Source organism: Rhinolophus sinicus, linkage group LG03 (assembly GCF_036562045.2).
Source record: "Rhinolophus sinicus isolate RSC01 linkage group LG03, ASM3656204v1, whole genome shotgun sequence".
Classification (NCBI taxonomy): domain Eukaryota; kingdom Metazoa; phylum Chordata; class Mammalia; order Chiroptera; family Rhinolophidae; genus Rhinolophus; species Rhinolophus sinicus.
In genome coordinates this window covers 8,481,821-8,503,271 of record NC_133753.1, presented here as the reverse complement: position 1 = coordinate 8,503,271, position 21,451 = coordinate 8,481,821, and the positions used below count along the sequence as shown (strand labels likewise).

Here is a 21,451-nt window from a genome sequence, read left to right as displayed (position 1 = left end):
TTGCAAAGGCATAAAAAGAGACATCACCATATTAAAACACGTCAAAAAGACTGACGAATACTAAAAGTATTACTTATGGTATTATTATAGCTTGTTTAAAAGATCCGTTTATCAAAAAGGCATATTTAAATACACTATGACATTATCCAATTCACTTGACAAAGTACGTAATTCATTTATTAATATTGTTTAAAATTTTATTACAGATAGAGATTATACATTATTTATTATAGTTTAGTATTCTAGATTATAGATATAAATTAACATTAATTTTATATTCATTCATTCATACACTGGAACCAAGTTCCCAAAACTGGTAACTAATGTTATTGTTTTGATATATAAAAACATGGCTTATACTCAGTAATTTGACATGAATTATTAAGACTAATAAAATCTAAAAACTTACCTTCATAATTTCTCGGTAGGGATGGTCTAGGATTGCAAGGTGACACTCATCAAACACCAAAAGGTTAATGTCTGATAGTGATAAGTAACCATTTTTCAAAACATTCAAGGCGACATAGCAAGTCATAACAAGAACCTAAAATAAAACCGACATCAAGATACAAACGTAGCATTCATCTGCCGATACACTTATATGAAAGGAGATTATGGTGCCATTGTACATACATGAAGACTAAAAAAATCCCTTAGTCAAAATTAAAACAAAAATTCTAAATGTCTGGAAGCTCATACTTTGGAACCAAGAAGTAGAATTAGGAAAACATAAAACAGATTAAGAGAAAAAATTCTCGATAATGGAAACCATGTTTTTATGACAAATCTATTAAATCTATTTCAGTGTTCAGGTTCCCACAGTCATATTTTGACAAATGAGACCTGTCAATTTAAATCACAAAACAATTCACACTACTTTTTCCCTTTTTTTCTGTTGAACTGACAAGGTTTCTGGAAGATGATACAAACTAAATGTTCTTTTTATAGCTTACCATTCTGTGGACCTCTGTATGCTTTTTTAACAAGGACTTTACCCAATATGGGAGGCATACTAGGAGACTACAGATGCTTATGGTTACTTAGGAAGCATCTCTTAACCATTTCAGATCCGCCAACACCAATACACAAGCCCCCAACGCATGCTGGCTACTTGGAAACGTGAAGTTAGAGGAAGTCTCTGGCAAGGACCCAAAGACCTCAACCAAGACATTATCTGCAGTTTCAAGACACTTAAGAGTAAATTTTCTCAACGCAGGTTATCTGCAAGTTGAAAATAGGTAGTAGAAATTTGTGCTTTTCAAGCACATAAGTCACACTATAAAACTGTTTCTTTCCTATGAAGTAAACAACACAAATTAGCAATTTAGGTGGTTTTAGGATGAAACTCACAGTGAGAAAGAGTCCATCACGGCTAGTTTCTAGATGACAAAGTACAGGAAAGTACGAGTTTTCAAACCTAACTCAGACAACCAAGGCAACAGGTCATCTCATAAACCAAGTCAAGAACTTGTAGGGCTTTATAGAGTGAAAGTCTCCACAAGTCTTACCTGGTGCTTAGCAAACTCTTGGTTCCATTTCTCTTTTGTCCAAGATGCATTTACTTCTAGGTCTGAGTACTCCCCAACCTTGAGATCTGAATGAGTTCTGACAGCTGACACTTGTTGAGCAACCTGGTTTGCTGATTACAAATATAAATTCCATGTAAATATGAGCAATCTTATGTAGTTGGCCCTCTGGACTACTAATGATTAAGACAGTTACGGAAACCCTTATTATTATATATTATTCCTAACCACCTGTTTGTTAGATAGCCCACTTAAAAATCACATTTCCAAGGTTATATCCTCCAAAATGTACTTGTCAGACTCACCACCCTGCCTTCTGCCGTTCACTTCAGAGAACCTTTTATCACCTTCCCTCTTTAGAGCTGATTTCCCCCAATCTAAGAACATAACTTCTAGGCTGGAATGGTAACTATTCCACGTCCACCCCTCCTGTTTTCTTCCATAAAATTAGATTGTTTCACCAAGAAACAAGACAGGCTAGTATGTACTTAAAGCACATGACAGCACACATGCTGAGACAATCTAAAAAAAAAGGAGAGGAGTGACATGGTTCTACTGGTACCCTCACAGCTCAGCTTCAAATTTTATACTTTTTATTTTAATATATAATCCCCAACACAGAAAAAACAGTATTTTAAACTATTAAGGAGCATCAACTTTCTTTCTACAGCTGAGGTAGCAAAATCATCAATCAAAAAGTTACCTATCTCATAATCAAGCACCTTTTGACATACACTGTGAAGCTAAAACATCAAAAACGAAAAGAACTGTAACAACTTAGATTATGTTCCAAAAGTCATCCATTCAAAAGCAATGCAGAATCAGAATTAAATGCAATTACACTGAGGAGAAAAGCTAACGTTTCACACCTGTGAAATAAAATGGCTAACATTTAAGAGACATACTATAAAGTTAAGAAATAAGACAAAGTTGTTATATTTCTGCTAGCAGAGCTTCCACAAGACATTACGTACACATCACACTCGCTACACTCGCAATAATTTTACCTAATGCCCATAGAGAAAATGTGCTCAACTATAAAATCCTATCTAGTCTCCTCCACGAAATCTGTAAAATAATTTTTTATTACCAGAGTTGACCAAGAACACCGTCCTCTTCCCATGTGTGCTGAAGTCTCCCCTGATCTGATAGGACAGCTCTTTAGTGAGTAGTACTGCAATAAACGTCTTCCCTGAGCCAGTGTTCAAACACACTATGGTATTATGATCCAGAGCTGCTTCAAGCAGTTCGACCTGGAAATACAGTGGAAAAGAAGATTACACACTTCTCACTGAAGTACAAAAGTTAGAAAATCGGATTTTGTTTGAATTCAGGAAATTTCACTGTTTTCTAAAATCTTCCTCCAATAAGTTTGCCAAAAACGATACTTTCTACATCTTTATATGAGAATCATCAGAGGCATTAAAGTGCCTGTTATATATAGCTGTGCTGCATAAACATATGTTGAAACACATTTACAGTTTAAGAACGATTTTTGCAGAGAGTGTTTCTCTAAAATTACACGAATGACTCAATTTACAGTAACTGTGATTCTGCCAGTTCATGGCTGTTCAAACCCATCTCCATTCTAACCCAGCTCATGAGGACAGACACATCCAAATGGCTGTTAAGGAACAACGGGGTTTTTAGAGGGGCAAAAATACGGAACTTCACAAATAAAACTATCAAACCAATTATCCAGCAGATGTTAGAAAAGAAAAGGACTATTAAGAACAAAGTATTTGGAATGAGAAAATTAATCAGAAGAGGAAAGCTTGAAAAGGTAAATGAGCTTTATAAGTTGTGTCAACTATATGCTAATTTATTCCATTTTAGTGAAAATGCTCCAGTATTAGTGTTCTCATTAGTACCTGATATTTTCTTGGCGTATAAATGTTATCATGAATTGCTTCTTGTTGCCATGGCAGTCCAAAGAAAGGACCCATTGGTGAGGAAGCAGGGGTCATGAGCTGCAGGCCTGCCATGCTGAGGGGTTGCAAAGCAGGGCTTTTCATTCATCCAGTGTTTCTTTCATTGCATTTTTGTTCTAGCACAGCTTACTACAAAAGGGAAAAAGAATACCATTACACAACCATGCAGGGTTAAAAACAAAAGAAAGCACAGAAACAAGAGAAACATCAGAATATCATTCCTAAGGGCCTTTTCAAACTCTTCCTATAATTGTTTTAGCTCTTTCTTGATCTAAGAGGATCGTTTTAAAAGTCAAGCATTCCATACTCTCCAACCCAGCAACCCTCCACCTAGAAACTTGTCTAAAAGAATCAGATAACTACTCGTATAGAAGACATAAGTACAAGAACATTTATTGCTACATTATTACTAACAAGACATAACTTTTAAATGTATTAATAAAAAAATTAGCTAAGTAAATTATGGTATGGCTATATAATAGAATACTTTGAATCCATTAAGATAATATATACGAGTATCAGTATTTACCTACATAGAACTGTGTCCGTAATATACATTTAAAAGGAAATATGTATAGTATGGTGCCTTTTAAGTATATGTATATATAAAACATGTATATATATGTATATATATATAAAAATATATTTCAAATACTATTTGTCAAGCCTATGATGCTATTATTGATAAAATGGACAACATGCAGAAGGTTCTTAGCACTGTGCCTACACGTAGGATTCAAATGCCTGCCAACATTTAGTCTCTTCTTCAAAAGACCAAGAACTCAGGCCTTTTTCTCAACAACCAAGCACAGATGATCAGATATCTAAATATGTATCTTTAAAATACACCATAGCCTAGATAAATTAAAACACAGCACACCATTCTGTGAAATGCAAGTTTTGTCATGGTATCTATACACTATTCTGTATTTCATGTATTCTTTCCCAAAGATAAATGTGATTATGTAAAATGACAAAATTAAAATTGGGTCCATCTAAAATTCCTAACCTGCAGAGAGGGTTAAGGTTTCAAAGTTCTACGTGAAAGTCCCCATCAGCTTTCCTGACTGTCAGCAGAATTTACTTGCTGGTAGAAGGGAATTTTCTCCCTGCACTGCTGTGGAGTGCTCATTGTTATTACTCTAGGAAACAGGAAAGAAAGAATACCGCTCTTTGTTCCCTGACAACAGAAACTCTGAATCCCCTGACAAATTAATTTATAACCATGGGACAACACAGTGACTTAAGTTGTTGCATCTAATGCAACAAGAAGTCTCAAGTGTAGTCCTTTTTCATGCACAGGCTGGACACCAAATTCGGATTCCAGAGATTAATTCAGTTGACCAGAATTCACCATCCAACTAATATAAATGTGATCTCTGCAGGAGTCAAGGACCTCGGCAAGGCAAGCGCATCTGGGCCGGGCTGTACAACCGTTCTCATTACCCTTCTTGGAGGAAGATGACAAGCAAAGCCATCTTCAGAGTACGATATGAAAATCTACCAAGTCATTAGTTTTGCTGGATCATTTCCCCAGCAACCACCGACTCGACAGCCACTCCCTTCACCCCACAGGAAGTGTTCACTCTTCTCAATCCTGCTGGCCCACAGGATGCACTCCCTCCGGTTCACCTTTCAAGCTGGTCACTCAACACAGTTGTCAAGAACCCGAAATAAGAACCTATTTCACCTAATTCCCTGAGATCCGCCAGATCACTGAAGGCCCAAGGCGGAGACCTGCAGGCACTTCCCACCTGGCCACTTTCACGTGAGCCCTCTATCCGTCTCCTTCCTTCCTAGAGGCTGCTTCCGATTTAGGATCATTTATCCGTAAGCCTGACCCCTCATTTCTCACCCAACCCAAATGCTAATCTAAGATCAATCATACATGGTAGAAGGTGTCAGGAAATCAGGCTAAATCCTGGTGGTAGATGGGAAAAAAAGAAGAGGGCAACAGTATAACTTCCCAAGTCCACCTTCGTCCACCTCCAGAGACGATGTACAGCCAGGAACCAGAAGCACCCATCCTCTTTACCACTATCACCATGTCACCATTTCTTCTCAGACACATGATGTTAGTCATAATTAATAACTCCAGAAAAAATTATCTAAAAAATAATGATCTATTTTTTAAAAGAGAACTGTAGTCTTCAAAAATATATCAGAAAATACAAAGAAAAACTATGAAAGCATTCCAGATTAAAGAAGACTATATAAAGAGACATGACGACTCAGAGCAGAGACTAACGTCAGACTGGACTCTGTACTGCAGAACCATGCCACAAAGGACATTCTGAAGCCCACTGAGAAAACCAGAAAACAGCATTGTTAACACGTTGCATACGGCAGGGTTGAAATCCCTCGTGAAGATTCTCGTGATCCGTACACAACGTGTTAAGTTCACTAAGTTCTAACTGCAGTACAGCTATGAGCTATGTAAGAGAACAGCCTTACTCTTGGGAAATCCACACTGAAGTGGTAAAGGCCATGATGTACGCAGCTTATTCTCAAGTGGTTCAGAAAAACAAACTACGTGTAGTGTAGACATACAGAGTGTGTGTGTGTGTGTGTGTGTGTGTGCAACTGATAAAGCAAATGGGGCAAAAGGGGTAAAGCACATATTCTTTGTTCCATTCTTAATCTTGCATCTTTTCTGTAAGACTGAGGCTATTTCCAAACAAAGAGTTTTAAAAAGTAAGTTTGACCACCGAGATGAGGAGTCCTTGAATATGTCTCGCACGTATCTGTATCACACACTGCACCAAACCACACCAGGACATGGCAAACATACGATGCAGGTTTGTGGAATGAAAATCATGTCCACGTGAGTGACATAAAAACCTTCCAACAGCCTCGTTGCCTCTCAGAAGTACTAGCACGTTGCATGCATTCAGAGAGCGAGACACACACCTTATTCTTTTACGGACACAAATGCTCCGTCAGAACAAGCTGTCTGTCTCATTCTCCTCGGCTCTTACGTTTCCTGATACAACGTCCCATACATACAGTTAAATAAGTATCTGATGAACTGAATCAGAGATTCATGATGTCCACACAATAACATACAGAACACATCACAGACAGTTCGAGAGATATTTCTATTTGGTTTGGAAATCCACAGCCACCCATTCCTACTCTCCTCGAGGGTGGTGCAGGAGAGAGGATTTGCAAGGACAGGGAGGACAGCAATTTAACCCTCCCCATTTTATTTTCCATAATGTCATAATATAAAATTAATTTTCATTCATTTAGTATACAGTGGCTGGCCCCAGTAATGTACTTCCTATTTAGGGAAATCAAACTCAAGATTTAAAAATTCAACGGGTAATCCAATAATGTGAAAACAGAAAAACCTATAATTTTGCCAATTCTTACTTTCTTTGGCATGTTGAAATAGATTTTTTTCCCCTTAACTTGGCCTTAATGAAAAGCTCTGAATCCCTGAAGGTGAGTAAAGTTCTACAGTTTCACAGATGAACTGACTACAGTTAACTGCTTTAGTAGCGCCAACAGTAACTCTACGTGACTTTTTCAATCACAGATTTTAAATTTCTGGTCAAACAACTTACACTCATAAAACTGGTGAGGTTGTTTCATAGCTTGCATATATTACTCACTTAGAAATAACTTTGTAAAACACACGAACGAACTATTTTCGTCTTTCCACATAGGATAAATTGCTGATTTACCGTTTTAATGTTTGACATCCCTGTGTTGCTGTTGTCTGAACTGCATTTTGACATTGTGATAGCAGTTTATTGGAAAAATCACAGCATGCCCAAGCTTCTGCTCTAAAAATAAATGCAAAAATAGCCAATTTTAAAATTCCTGTACTTAAACTGAATGCAAACACATCTATAAGAGTCCTACTGATATGAAGAGTTGAATAAAAGGCCATTATTTTTGTATTAAATTTTAAACAAAAGACATTTGAGTTATTTTAGGATACTAAGTGTTATCTAAAGCAAAGAACAAGAGAACGTAGTACAACAAGAGCGCGCCTAATTTCTAGAGATCTGGGAGAAAGAAAAAGAGAAAAGTTCAAAAAAAGATTTCAAAACAAATACAAGGAAATGAAACAAATAAACCCTAAAGATAGGGATTAGGAAAATTGAAAAGCATAAAAGTAAAAGGGTAAGTTATGTGTTGTTTCCTAAATTCACTTACACACACACAAAAATAATAAAGGTGAGTCACCAGAAGAGGTGACTTGGTTGAAAAATCCAAATCACCTGGTAATGAGTCTGCAATACGTGTATAAAATGTATGAGCAATTTCAATTTCTCAAAATGAAATTAAAAACACAAACTCAGAGAACAGTTAAATCCACACTATGAACTCTTACGGAATTCAGTAATAAAAAAAGAACTCAGGACCACAGTTCAACAACGTTAATATTGTGGAGAAATTTGAATTTAGGGGAGGTTCTCCTAATAGAGATTATAAACCAAAAACTAAGGAAGCATAAGGTACTGAGATGAAAGGCTTAATTTAATCAACAAGTGCGGATTCTGTTGGCCATGACACCTGATTCCACTTATGCTCGCTCACTGACTGCAATGCTTCTACTGGCACAAGCTCAGGAAGAACAAAGTGACAGTGGTCTCTTTTCACTTCTCTAAGTCCAGTCTAGTTGTTTACAGGACATTCCGCTGGAGGTTCAACTGTCTCATTTCACACACAAATTGCTTTGGCTAATAAGTTAACAAAGCAGAATGGGGAAACCTTAACACTATTTAAGTAGGTATATATTTACCTCAAAATGCTGATTCTAAGTTCTTTCAGTTTCCAAGTCTGTATTAATTCATACCCTAGGTAACCTAAAAGCAATCAGAGAGAATATTTTAGAACAAACAACTCATTTTTAAAAGCCAACTTTAAGAAATTTCCTACTTAACCAAATTTTCATATTTAACTTATCAGAGTAAGATCCCTGGTAAAATAATTTATCTTTTGGGAGTCAAGAAAACAGCACACATCTGAAAGAGCTGCCCTTTAAAATTTGTATTTATTATTTTCTAATACAACTGAAAAATTTAAAAAGTTGTTAGTACAATCCAGTAGATATAAGGGAGAATTCTTGGCAGTAAATTACATCCCCCCCCCCCCCCCAGTGAAATCTGGCTTTAAAACCACTTAAACACTATGGTAAGTTAGTATCATGCTTTACAGAAGCATACAAGTATCTCCCTCTCTATCAGTTTGTTGGTTCGTGTTTTCTGAAGATACCTCATACTCTGGCTTTTAATTCCATATATATTGCCACCAAGTAAGATGCAAATTCAATACACCACCATCGCACTCCACATTTTTTCTAATTCACATTCACCTCTTTTCCAGAAGCGCCATAACCAAAATAATAAGCTGATAATCCTTTACAATTCACTGCAACTCCACTATTTACAAAATAACTGATCTTATCCAAATCATTTCCCTGGATAATTCTGTATAGATGCATTAGCAAGTTAACATGCCAAGTCCAATGACAACTCATTTTAAATTCATAATACAGTGCAGTGCCAGTAGGGCACATTCTCTCATTCTGATGACCACAACTGAAATGACAAACAAGCACACTCCTGCTTGCTAGGCCCTTTTAAGATAACGCTGAAGAGATATTCCACATACCAGATATAATGTCAAGTTTTAGTATAAACTAAGAAACTTAACCCACATTAGCATCTAGCCCAGTACATGGCTGTACCCTTTCACACAAAGGCCTGTAACAACAGACGTAGCTAACCCTTTTGGTCTGAAGTTGAAAGGCATCTAGAGCTTCCTGGTGCACATTTTCCAAATTGGTAACAGAAAACTTCCAACTCATTCATGTTGTTGTGATGTGTCGCAGATTCTGACACTATTTTTACAGATATTATTGACCTGACTTCATTCCTACTCTTGTGAAGTCCAAAACATACAACTACCATAAAGTCCCACAGTGAACAAAAGAAAAAACATGAACACTGTAACCTTAAAACACGGCCAAAAGTGCTTCTGTAAGCTAACATATAAAACTGAGAAATGTCTGAAGAGTTTTTAGTTCCCAATGTTTGATGAGAAAAAAGTTGAGATGTTCTAAATTAAAATTACAGCAGCTAGAGGGAAAGAGAAAGAAGTTAGCCTGTGAGTAACTGAGCAGCTGACAAAAGACTGCTCACTCTCCTGCGTGTATGTTGGAATTTCGGATTAATTTCCAGGTGGCTATTTCCCAATTATTCTAAAGAGAGAACAGCGAGGCGCCTTCAAACCCCAGGAGCCTGCGCTTCGTGTTACACATGAACCACCCCACGTGCCTACCTGGCCAGGGCAGCACACACTTCTGCCTTGGACTCTGCTACCCCAGAAGCCCCACTTCACCTTCTCCCATCCCCTTTGTCTGCAGATAATGTAAATTCTTCCTGAGCAGCTTCCACCTTTCTCCCCACTACCTCCTGTATAAAAATGCTGTAAAACTCCTGGACAAAGGACATGTTTTCTTTTCTGTCTAGCCCTGTTGCTGGTGGTTTAGACACCATGCCCCACGACCCATCTTCTTTCTTGTTAACAATGGCTTAATAAACACTTTCTTTTAAAAAGACTTCTAGCCACTGACGTTAAATTTTTTTTGTTTAACCTAATAGAGGTGATCCAAGGCATTATTTTAACTCCAACCAAGCCTAAATTGCTCAATGCACCCTTGGCTCCAAATACGAAGTAACAGCTTTATATGGTTGTTTATATGCTTGTTGGTATAAGAGGAAATGAGAAACAAGAGGCTTAATTCTGCCAGTCGAACGTAAAGGGAAGACACTCCTCCATCCCTTTTTCACAGAATTCTTTCTCAACTCTTTTCAAATGTATGTGAATCTTTTTAAAACCTCAATAAACCGCTAGCCCATCTCACTTCTCAGGAATGTTTCCTAAGGACCAGAGAGCCATCTCTGAAATGTAATCAAGAAAGATAATGTCCAATATCCAAGTTTCCTAGGAAGAGATGGGTCTAACTTGTCACCTGTCAAAGCTCGCCATCAGTCATGACGATGTAAGAAAATTAGCAATGTTGTGTTGCAAACATGGCTGTAACGGGTTGTAACCACTTAGCTATGTAAAAGAAGAAAGATATAGACGCTTTCTTTCTGCCTTTGCCATCTCCTTAGGGCTAGCCTGTGATGCACACCACATTCTGGTTTAAAACTTTTCTTTCCTTCTACCTTTGTAGAGAGATTTTCTGGGTTGGGAGGAGATTTTGTTTTTAATTATATTTCCCCAACACTGGCTTTTAAAAAAAAAAAGTCCAATTCTCAAGTAGTAGTCATGCCAAATAACAAAATTCCACTTTTTGGAACTTAAATACTAGAGAAACCCTAAAATATACTGCCCAATTATACTGAGGAAAGGAGTTTTAAAAATAAAGACGGAGCTAAGTGGGCAAACACTTACTATATTAAAAAGAAATCTGCACATCAGAAGGATCCAAGTTATTTAAAAACGACTCCCACCAACCTCCCTTTTCAAAATTAAAGCTAGATACAGTCTCAACTGGTTTAAGCCACCTTCCTAAGTCAAATTAATGTCTCGCCTTTTAACACTTTCTGGTACACTGTGACTCCCTCCTCACACAGGCCCTCTGAACGCAGGAGGGGCACTGAGTGACGGCCACTCAGGGGACTTAGAAAGCAAAGTCTTTTTTTTTGTTTTGTTTTGTTTTAAGTCTCTTTCATTTAAAACCATCTGAATGCCAGCAAGGGTCCAGCGGCAGGAAGACCAAGGCTTATCAGACTCCACTACCACTCGCTACAGTCAGTGGTTTCCTTGCCTGGAACACCTGACTCATGAGGATTAAATAAGGTCATGAACGTATACCAAGCCTGGTGGAGAAAAGGTGCTTGCAACACAGAAAATTCTCACTAAATGGTCTTTTTTTAAAAAAACCACACTACCATTTCTATCTAGAGCCATGTTTTCAAACAATTCTTAAGACTATAATGAATTCCTTAAAGAAAGCCTGAACTGTTTTATTAATCCTAAAATTCAGTATAGAAAATGTATTCTCATATAAAGTACACAAGATTTTTTATACAGTATTTTAACCAGATGAACATGAAAAACCACAAACTCCAAACTACCCAGTCATTATGAATTTACAGTAGGATGAAATCCAAATTTAAATCATGAAATATGGTATGTAATATGAAATAAAATTAAATAGCTTTGTGTCCACTAGTTCTCTTTAAGAGCAAAAAACCAAAAAATACTATATGCCTTTTCTGTTTGGCTCCACAGACTGAAAACATTACTGAACTGTTTCTTAGGCAATGAAATGGTACACAAATGGGCAAGAAACCATCATCACCAAATGGACAAGTTTTCAAAATATAAAATATAAAAACAACCCCAAAATAGAAAATATCCAAAATTTCTAGAGTATATAAAATAAGGATTTCTCCCAAGGATTTATCAACTACTATTGGTGAATACAGATTATGAAAGGACTATGGTCAAACCAAATATTGAGACAAAAGGGACAATAACTTCAAGAATTTAAACACTGGTATCTTTAATTAGTTAAATATACAGCACAAGAGAAGAATTTCTAATTTTACTGTTGTCGTATCTGTCATTACTAATTAGAAATCCTTGCATATTAATCTAGCACACAAAAAACTTCATAGAGAAATGCTCCTCCCTTCAACATTACCATTTACAACAGCCCTTCCACTCACCCACCACCCCAAAATCTAAATGTCTAACAATGAAGGAGGGAACGGTTTGGTAAACCACGGTTCATTTTACATGATGCAATTCAATTGAGCCATTAAAAATGGTAACAGTTTATGATGAACGAAATGCTTATGTTACAGCATTCAATGAAAACAGCAGAACATTTTTATTTACAGTAAGATCATGATTATGTCTTCAAGTTAAAAAGTAAAGAAAAGGATGGAGGGAGAGAGAAAATACACTCGAAAATTAAAGATGTGATTACTACCAGGAGTGATTTCTTTTCCCTTGAAACTCTTCTGCATTTTAAAATTCCCTACAATTTGAACACTTTATTACTCTTAGAATTGGAAAAGAAACTTTAAAACTAAGAGTCATTTGTACAAAGACAATAGTTTAGAGATACGATTCCGTTTTAGGTATTGGGGAAAAAACAAACTTCTCCCTTCTTAAGCCATTAAATGTAGTAAATTTTACCCCAATTTCTGTAACTTAAACCACAAATTCACTAGCCTTCTTTTCTTGCACTACTCTACGAACTAAACAAATTTCTGGGTTTCTCTAAATCTGTAACATAAACATATTATGTTTACATTTCAATGTAATTATGCCTAAAATTAGATTTGTCCAAAATTGAAGTTGAATGCAGGTCAAATACCATTTTAACAAATCTCAGGAATCAAAATCTCCATATAAAAAGTATCTAGGCTGCCAGCCAATGGCCCACTTACTTGGAATACTTCTTAAAAAGACAACATTCCCACTCATCAAAATGGCATAGAAACCAGCCCCTCCTCTTCAGTTACCTACTGTGTTTCCCCAAAACTAAGACCTAGCCAGACCGTCAGCTCTAATGCGTCTTTTGGAGCAAAAATTAATATACGACCCGATGTTATTTTAATATAAGACCCGGTCTTGTTTTAATATAAGAATAGATATAATATAATATAATATAATATAATATAATATAATATAATATAATATAATAATATAATACTGGGTCTTATATTAATTTTTGCTCCCTAAGACACATTAGAGCTGATGATCCGGCTGGGTCTTATTTTCGGGGAAACACGGTATGATGACAGTTACCCTGCTGTTTTGTTTCAAGAGAGGTAAATACTTAACACACCACTAGCTCTCAAGGTGAATTTTAAGGTTAATGTTTGATTCCAGCTTTCTGTACTTGACTCAATAAAAACATTGTTCAACAAGTGCTAGAATTTTACTCAACTCACCACTATCTCTGCCTATCTTTTACATCAAGTAAGACCATCCATGAGGAAAAAGGGGCCACAATTTCTATGTCAAGTGATTTTAATACAGTATAACATGGACATTTTAATACCAAAGAGGGGTCAGTCCCGACAAAATGAGCCTAAGAGACTGCTGAGTATGATGGATGTTTAATCAATGTTGAGCCAGGAAAGCAAACATTAAAAGTTCCAGGCTGTGTGCAATATGAGTAACCCTAATGTTGTCTGCTTTTCCTAGAATACCATGACAGGTATACCCCAATCTTCACAGGGAAGCTTCTCCTTCTGGGGCCCCACCCCCAAGTTTTCCCTAAAAACCTCCATCATTTGACTGCACTCTGATCCATACACATGGGCTATCTATACCATCCAAACCAGGGCTTAATTATATCTTCTGTGCCTTATTAGATGTTCTTGCTATTGCTGTTCCCCCAACCCCAAACTTCTAAGATCTTTGAAATGAAAAATAATCTCATACTTGACTTACACTAAATTCAAGGAAAACTGGAAATATCCATAAATATATTTTCATTAATTATTCTATGTTGAGAATAAACCTAATTTATCTCACCTTAAATTAACATGTATCTTTTTGTAGGTCAAAGAAAAAAATTCAATTGAAATACTTCCTACGTTTTAAAGACTTTAAACAATCCAAATTATTTTGTTACGTTTAATGCCCCCATCGTGGTCCCCAACCCCTACAAAGAAAAGTTCAGGGCTGACCTGAAATTACCGACGCTAAAGAGGCGTCAATTTGTACAATGATGATTTTGAGATCACCCCACTACATTCTTCCTCCCACCCTAGTCCTTCCTGGTTAACTCCCAACCACTACAAAAGTGTCTTCTGTACTATGCAGCCTGTTCTGACACCGATAAAGACTAACTGGGACTTTACGCAAACAGAATCAGTTGGAAAGGTCCACGGGAGACGCCAGGGCTTATGCAAGTTCTCGCACTCTATGTAATCATGAGAACCCTACACAGGAGAACCCTATGGAAAAACTCTATGTACATAATAGAGCTCTGAGGTTCTACCTTCCCCTTCCTTCTTCTTCCTTTTCCTTCTATAAATACCCCTCCATCTTGGTGCGCAGGCCAGAGTGTGCACGTGGCTTGCCGTGTCCACAACAACTGGGTTGCAACCCTTTCGTTTCCCTGAATAAATCCTTCTTAGTGAGGAAACACCTAGTCGAGAACACTAACCTTGAAAACATTTCAACAACAATTTAAAGCTCTAATGTTTCAGGTACAACCGGGAAAATCCAAAGGCTTAAGTAATACTTCTCATCATTTTTTCATTGTAGAAACTATTTTCTTAGTTTAAAATCCAGATAAAACTCTATCCAATGACAACTAATAAATGTAGAAGGAATGACAGAAAGAAAATCACTATTTTTAACCATCACATTAGTAAAACTGAGGCAAGACGCATTAAATGGATGCTAAAACTATTGGGTGAAGGTTACAAAAAAATATTTACATCGTCTCAAAGTATTGCTGCAAAGATTACCTACTATTTCAAATGAAAATTACAATTTTTCACTGGAAAAACATGAGAGATACCACTTTACCTTAACTCAAGTGATAAAGTTAACATCACCAATAGAGACAAACTGACATGTATCTCCTAACGTGAACTGAGAAATATCACTTATGCAGTTTTCCCGACAAAAAAATGCAAAACCTGAATCTAATCATGGGAAAACATGAAACCCAAATCTGAGATTCACTTTACAAAACAACTGGCTTGTGCTCTTCAAAAATGTCAGCATCATAAAAGATAAACACTGAGAAGCTATTGTAAACTATAGGCAGAAAGAATAGGGCCGTGGGGACAGAGGGAGGAGGAAGGGAAGGGGGAGGCGCCGGGAGACAAAGGAGGGAGGAAATGAGGTCTCGCTTAAGAAAAGTTCAGTTACCAGAATGGCCAGAACCAGATTTCGGTGGCCGAGAGCAGATCCAGGATGCCATCTTGCCCCTCAAGGTGAACTTCAGCTAATTATAATGGATTATAATACCGTGTTTCCCCAAAAATAAGACCTAGCCGGACAATCAGCTCTAACGCATCTTTTGGAGCAAAAATTAATGTAAGATCCGGTCTTATTTTACTATAAGACCCAGTATAATATAATATAATATAATATAATATAATATAATATAATATAATATAATATAATACTGGGTCTTATATTAATTTTTGCTCCACAAGACGCATTAGAGCTGATTGTCCGGCTAGGTCTTATTTTGGGGGAAACACGGTATTATTAGCATTGTGGTTTAGCAAAATCTCCACCCCCTGTACCATGACAGTTCCGACCAAAGCCAAATAAAGAACAAGAGAATCCTACCTCCCAACAGGAAGGAAAGGTCAACAAAGACGCAGCTGGGAACGCCCGTAACACCACCCCTAAATCTTGACTATTTCCTGCCCTCATCTTGGAAATAATAAATTCCTAGGCTTCTCTGTTCTCCGGGGCAGGTGCTCTTCTCCCGCCCGGCCGCTCCCACCACCTTGGGAGTACACTGTCCTCCTTCTTTCAGTGACTTCACGGCCACTTGCCTTATGTGGTGCATCCTTGAATTCTTTCTGGCAGGGACACCAAGAACCTACTTTCCCGCAACACTATCAGAATTAAAAGAGCAAAGAGACAACTAACTGCAACGCACATTCCTGGACTGACTCTTGTATTAGGGAAGGAAAATGGCAATAAAAGACACTGGCATGAAGAGGGATCAGGACATGCCACCTCCCACTATGTCACTTTGGCATAAGGATTATTTTGAGCTGAAGGCAATACAGAAACAGTGGACACAGGAGGAATCCTCCGCCCTCTCCCTTTCTGCCTAAAAGCAGGCCATGAATTTCCCTTTGCGAAAGTGCTCCCCTCCCACCCCCCAGTACCAGGAAGAGGAGACGACGCCCATCACTGGACACCCCATGGCCAAAACTCTATTAATGCTGAGATATAATATTTGGCTATCAGCAGAAGACAGAAAAGCAGAACTTAGCCAAACAAACCTAACCAAAACAACCCCTACCTTCCATTAGTTTCCCTCCAAGGTTTACCTGCCACAACTGACCACCCCTACAAGTCCAGACTGCTTTTCCTTTGTCTGGTCACTTTTCCACAATTTATCACCCTGTATTAAAATGGGATTTGAGCTCTCAAGCTTAACTACTTCTTTGGGTTTTCACTTCTTCTTGTGACTGACCTTTGTGCACGCACAATAACCTTTTCTCTCGGTAATCTGTCTTTTGTAAGCCTAATTCACAGTCCCCATCCACTGACCTAGAGCACAGAGGAAAAGTTTTTCTTCCCTCCCCACAGGAACACTGGTGAAATTTGAATATCATTATCAACGTTAAATTCCCTGAATTTATTAAGTGTATTGTGGTTGTGTACAAGAATGTTCTTGTTCTTAGAAAATATACTTCGAATATTTAGTAGTGAAGAGTATAATGCCTGCAACTTATTCTCAAAATGTTCAGGAAAATAACAATGATATGCAGAGAGAGAAGACAAATGTGCTAAAATGTTAACTATTGGTAAATGTAGGGAATTCTATTCCTCAACTTGTAAGTTTGAAGTATTTTAAAACATAAAGTTAAAAACAAAACTCTATTAAATACTGATATATAGTATTTGGCTATCAGTAGAATACAGAAAAACAGAACTTACCCAATTTTATTTCAGAATAGTATAAAAAGTAATATTTAAGTATAAAAAGGTTTTTAATTCACTTAAAAACCTTTGTTCTACCTCCTACCCCTTAAATTATTCATTCATTTATTCGACAAATGTTTACTGAGCAGATATCCGTAATGCAAATTTGTGCTATGGAGAAAGCGAGAACGGGACCTGAGTACCAGCAGCACTAGTCAGGGAGAGGGAGGCACAGAGCACGGGGGACAGCACGTAGAACAGCATTAACAGACACGAGGCAGGTCAAGTTGAGGAAACTTCCAGCAGCGTGCTGGAGCACTTGTCTACAGAAGGGTGAAACAGTGAAACGTAGATAAGCAGGAGCTAGATCGCACAGGGCCTTATGTACAGCTGTACAGCAGTTTGAACCCAGTCCTGTCGGCTTCAAGCCACATGCGGGCCTCTGCTTGTTTATTCTCAGTACATATACCAAGGGTTCTCACCTAATTAACCTCAGTCCAAGAACCGCTAACTCCATATCCAAGGCCCACAGATAGGAACCTCGAAATACAACAAGGAAGAGACTGCCCCTGTTTGCGCGCCGGCAGTCCCTTGCCCCAGGAACCACCCACACACAGACCCCAACCCTGGAAGAACCAATCAGTATGGTCAGTGGCGCCATCAACGCGGATGTGCTATCCTTGCCTGCCTACTACACATTTCCACTTGAGAGATCCACACTTAGTAGCTGCCAAGGACTTCCGGTGTGCAAACAGGGACAGTTCCAGGCAAACCAGTATGAGTAGAGGCAGTGTTTGTAACCAAGAAAAGGAATGTCTTCTCTACAGGAAAGAGGAACATTTGTTACCTGCAAGACCTTGGACTAATGGCCTCGCCTTCTGAGTCTCAGCCTCATTTCTATAACAGGACCTACAAAGCTGTGGGCCCCTGGCTCCTCTTGCTCTCCCCTTACATAATCCACAACACATTCATTTAATTAGCAAGTCAAATATGCAAATCACTAAAAAAATTGATAGGCTGTTGGTGTGGAAAAACAACTGCAGGTATTGGAGGGAGCAGCTCAGACACTGCAAGAGCTTTACAAAACTACACTCTGAGGCCTCAGCTTGAAGGTCAAGGAAGAGTATGTTACTTTCTTACCAAATTTTGGGACTACAAAGAATGGGAAGAGAACCAAAACTACAACTGCAGACTCTCATCTTTCAGAATATTTATACCCTTAAAAAAAAAAAAAAAAAAAAGGAAGGAACCCATAGGACAAAAGTGGCAGCTACATATCCTGCAAGCTAGTATGTTTTTAACATCCTGTACTGCCTGAACGTGAGCAAAGCCACCAGGACGCCCAATGTGTACTTCAGAATTTTCCACATCTGCTTACACCTTATTGCAGAGATTCAAGTCTGGCATCTCTACGGGATCTACTCAGTAAGTGAACTGTCTGAATGGCAAACAGACACCGTTACACTCACAGGATGCAACACTAAAAGTGTAAGTATGAGGTGTGATAAAAAACTATACTGAATGTTTAAATAAAAAAAGTTTATTACAGAAAAGACACATTGCCATTAATCCTCCTCAAAATACTCCATCTCACTTTAAACACACTTATCCCATCATTCTTGCCACTTTCTGAAGCAGTTCTGGAAGTCCTCTTTCGTGAGTGTCTTTAGTTGTGCTGTCGTGGCTGCCTCCTGAATTGATTCAAAACGTTTACCTTTCATTGTCATTTTGATTGGGGAAGAGCCAGAAGTCACACAGTGTCAGATCCGGTGAATAATGTTTTTGTTTAACAAAAATTGTCATACCAGAAGTGATATGTGACACAGAGCCTTTCCTATTGTGATCAAAACATACAGTGAATGCTGCTGCCGAGTGCCACCCAACAGAAAGGCAGGGATCTTCAATACGGGAAGCAGTGCCTCAAACCTGAGTAAGTGTGTGACAAGTTTCAACTTGTTCAGTGCAGTCAGTCGGGTGTGAGCTATGGTTGAGAGGTGTGTTTTAAAGTGTGCCGTAAATCATCCTGCATCATGACAACACTCCATGTCACACATTGCTTCTGGTACAGCAATTTCTGTCAAATAAAAACATTATAGTGTGTCCTCATCCACCTTATTCACCAGATCTGACACTGTGGGACTTCTGGCTCTTCCCCAAAGTCAAAATGACTCAGGACATGGAGGCAGCCACGACAGCGCAACTAAAGACACTCACAAAAGAGGACTTCCAGAGCTGCTTCAGAAAGTGGCAAGAATGATGGCAAAGTGTGTTCAAAGGAAGAAGTATTTTGAGTACGTGTCTTTTACAGTAATAATTTTTTTTTATTTAAACATTCATTGTATTGTTTGATCACACCTTGTATATATTTGCTATTTGCCAGACTCACCCTCTTGCCAAGGACTAACAACAAGCATCAATGTGAGAAAAAAAACAAAGGAGCACTCGTGGGCTCAAAGCATCGTGCAGCTCTAGGTATGAGAAAGATAATGAATTACACCAGCACAGCCAGACGGCTCAAAACCATCAATGGATTCCCTTAGCACTTAGGACAAAAATCCCAAATCTTTACTGTGTATGTCCCTGCATCTCTCTCTCTCTCTGACTGGGCTTGTGTAACTCCACCACCTCCCCCCAGTCACAGGCTCTCTCAGAACCGCCACCAAGCTCTTTCCTACCCCACAGCCTCTGCCCATACCATCGCCTGGCTAACTGCTCCTCACCTGCAGGTCTCAGCTCCAGTGTCACTTTTTCAGAAATAGTTTCAGCAAATGACAGTAAATCCGCATATTCGGAACCAACTGGGGTGCCAGGAAGAAGCAGGAACTCTGCATAAATAAACAAATACTGACAATTCTCACCACTGATAGCTGACCCTTAAGTGGAGGCCATATGAATACTGATCGTCCCCCCACCCCAAAATGTTAAGATACTTCTATATTATACTTCACTTATTTTTATTTTTACTATTACTTAGAAACAATCCTTCAAAGACTAACAAAGAATATATTAAATTATAATTCACTAGTTGGATTAATCCAAAGTAAATTTTGGTCAAAGATAAAAAATTTAGCTTCCAATCTAATTACAGATTTTAAATACTTTTGAATATAATTAGTTTTCAGGGAACTAACTTTGTCTACGTAACTCATGCTTCTGCTTAACTTCTAAGAGCATAAAAAACCTAATTTAGCTGGCAATTAACCACTGTTTATTCTTCCATACACCACAACAAAGAGTATTCTTTATATTACTTAATGATCTCTTAGAAAGTTTAATTTTTCCAAATGGAATAAAGTTTTATGTGATTAATTTTAGTATCAATTATTTCTTAGTGGCCATTCAAGGAAATACTTTAGATGAAGTGGACAAATTCCTTGGGGAAAAAACACAATTTACCGAAGTTAACATCTAAAGAAAGAGAATATCTGAAGAAGCCTATAGCTTTTAAAGCAAATGGATTTTTAAGAATTGACTATTAAAAACTCCAAGCCCAGGCAACTTCACTAGTGAATTCTTCTAGCTATTGAAAGGATATCTCCAATCTGAAAAACAAACTCTTCAAAAGGACAGAAATGAGAGAATACTTCTCAGCTCTTTCCATGAGATCAGCATAAACTTGACACCAAAACCTGACAAGGACATTACAGAAAAGTAAAGTTACAGACCTATCTCTCAAACAAAAAATGTAAATATCCTGAACAAAATATTAGCAAACTAAATCCAGAAATATATAAAAAGGAAAATGCATCATGACCAGCTGTGGGTTGTCAAAGGAATGCAAAGATGGCTTAACATTTCAAAAAAAAAATCAATTTATTACGACTTAGTATAAAGCTACAATAATTAAGACAGTGTGGGTGCTGGCACAAGAATAGACAATGAAACACAATAAAATATGGAAGCCCATATATCAGGTTAACTAATGGCAAAAAACAATACTGTATAGTACAGGAGGGAAGAGAATGGTCTTCCAAATAAAAGCTAGGTTGAGTATCCAGATGGAAAAAGTAAATCTTGATTCCCGCCTCACATCACACACAAAAATCAATGCCAGTTAGATTATAGATCTAAACGTACAAAGTCAAACAATAAAGTTATTAGAACAAAAACATAGGCCAATACTTCCATGTCCTTGGAGTGAGCAGCAATTTCTTAGAAAAAATATAAAAACACTAATCAGAAAGAGAAAAAACTGACAAACTGGACTTCATCAAAATTAGATCTTCTGTTCATTAAATGATCTGATTAAGAGAGTGAAAAGGCAAGCCAGAGTAGGAGACATATAAACTCCTACAAATCAATAAGAAAAACAAGCAACTAGAGAATGGGCAAAAAGGATTTCACAACACAGGACATTAAAATGTTCAA

At 37.7% G+C, this 21,451-nt stretch overlaps 1 protein-coding gene across 13 annotated transcripts in view; it reads right to left on the bottom strand.

Annotated features, from left to right (window-relative positions):
• The window catches only part of DICER1 (dicer 1, ribonuclease III), a 72,477-nt gene that overhangs the window by 41,088 nt on the left and 9,938 nt on the right, over positions 1-21,451 (bottom strand). For 2 of the 13 annotated variants that reach the window (XM_074326984.1, XM_074326980.1), the window contains exons 2-8: positions 19,804-19,908; positions 8,214-8,277; positions 7,147-7,248; positions 3,398-3,586; positions 2,617-2,779; positions 1,509-1,639; positions 410-544 (exon numbers count right to left, since the gene is read on the bottom strand). In XM_074326984.1, coding sequence (XP_074183085.1) covers positions 410-544; positions 1,509-1,639; positions 2,617-2,779; positions 3,398-3,541 — 573 coding nt within the window. In that variant the 5' untranslated portion in view covers positions 3,542-3,586; positions 7,147-7,248; positions 8,214-8,277; positions 19,804-19,908. The remainder of the gene's footprint in view (positions 1-409; positions 545-1,508; positions 1,640-2,616; positions 2,780-3,397; positions 3,587-7,146; positions 7,249-8,213; positions 8,278-19,803; positions 19,909-21,451) is intronic. The other 11 variants (XM_074326981.1, XM_019746148.2, XM_074326985.1 and 8 more) reach the window with 8 other exon arrangements.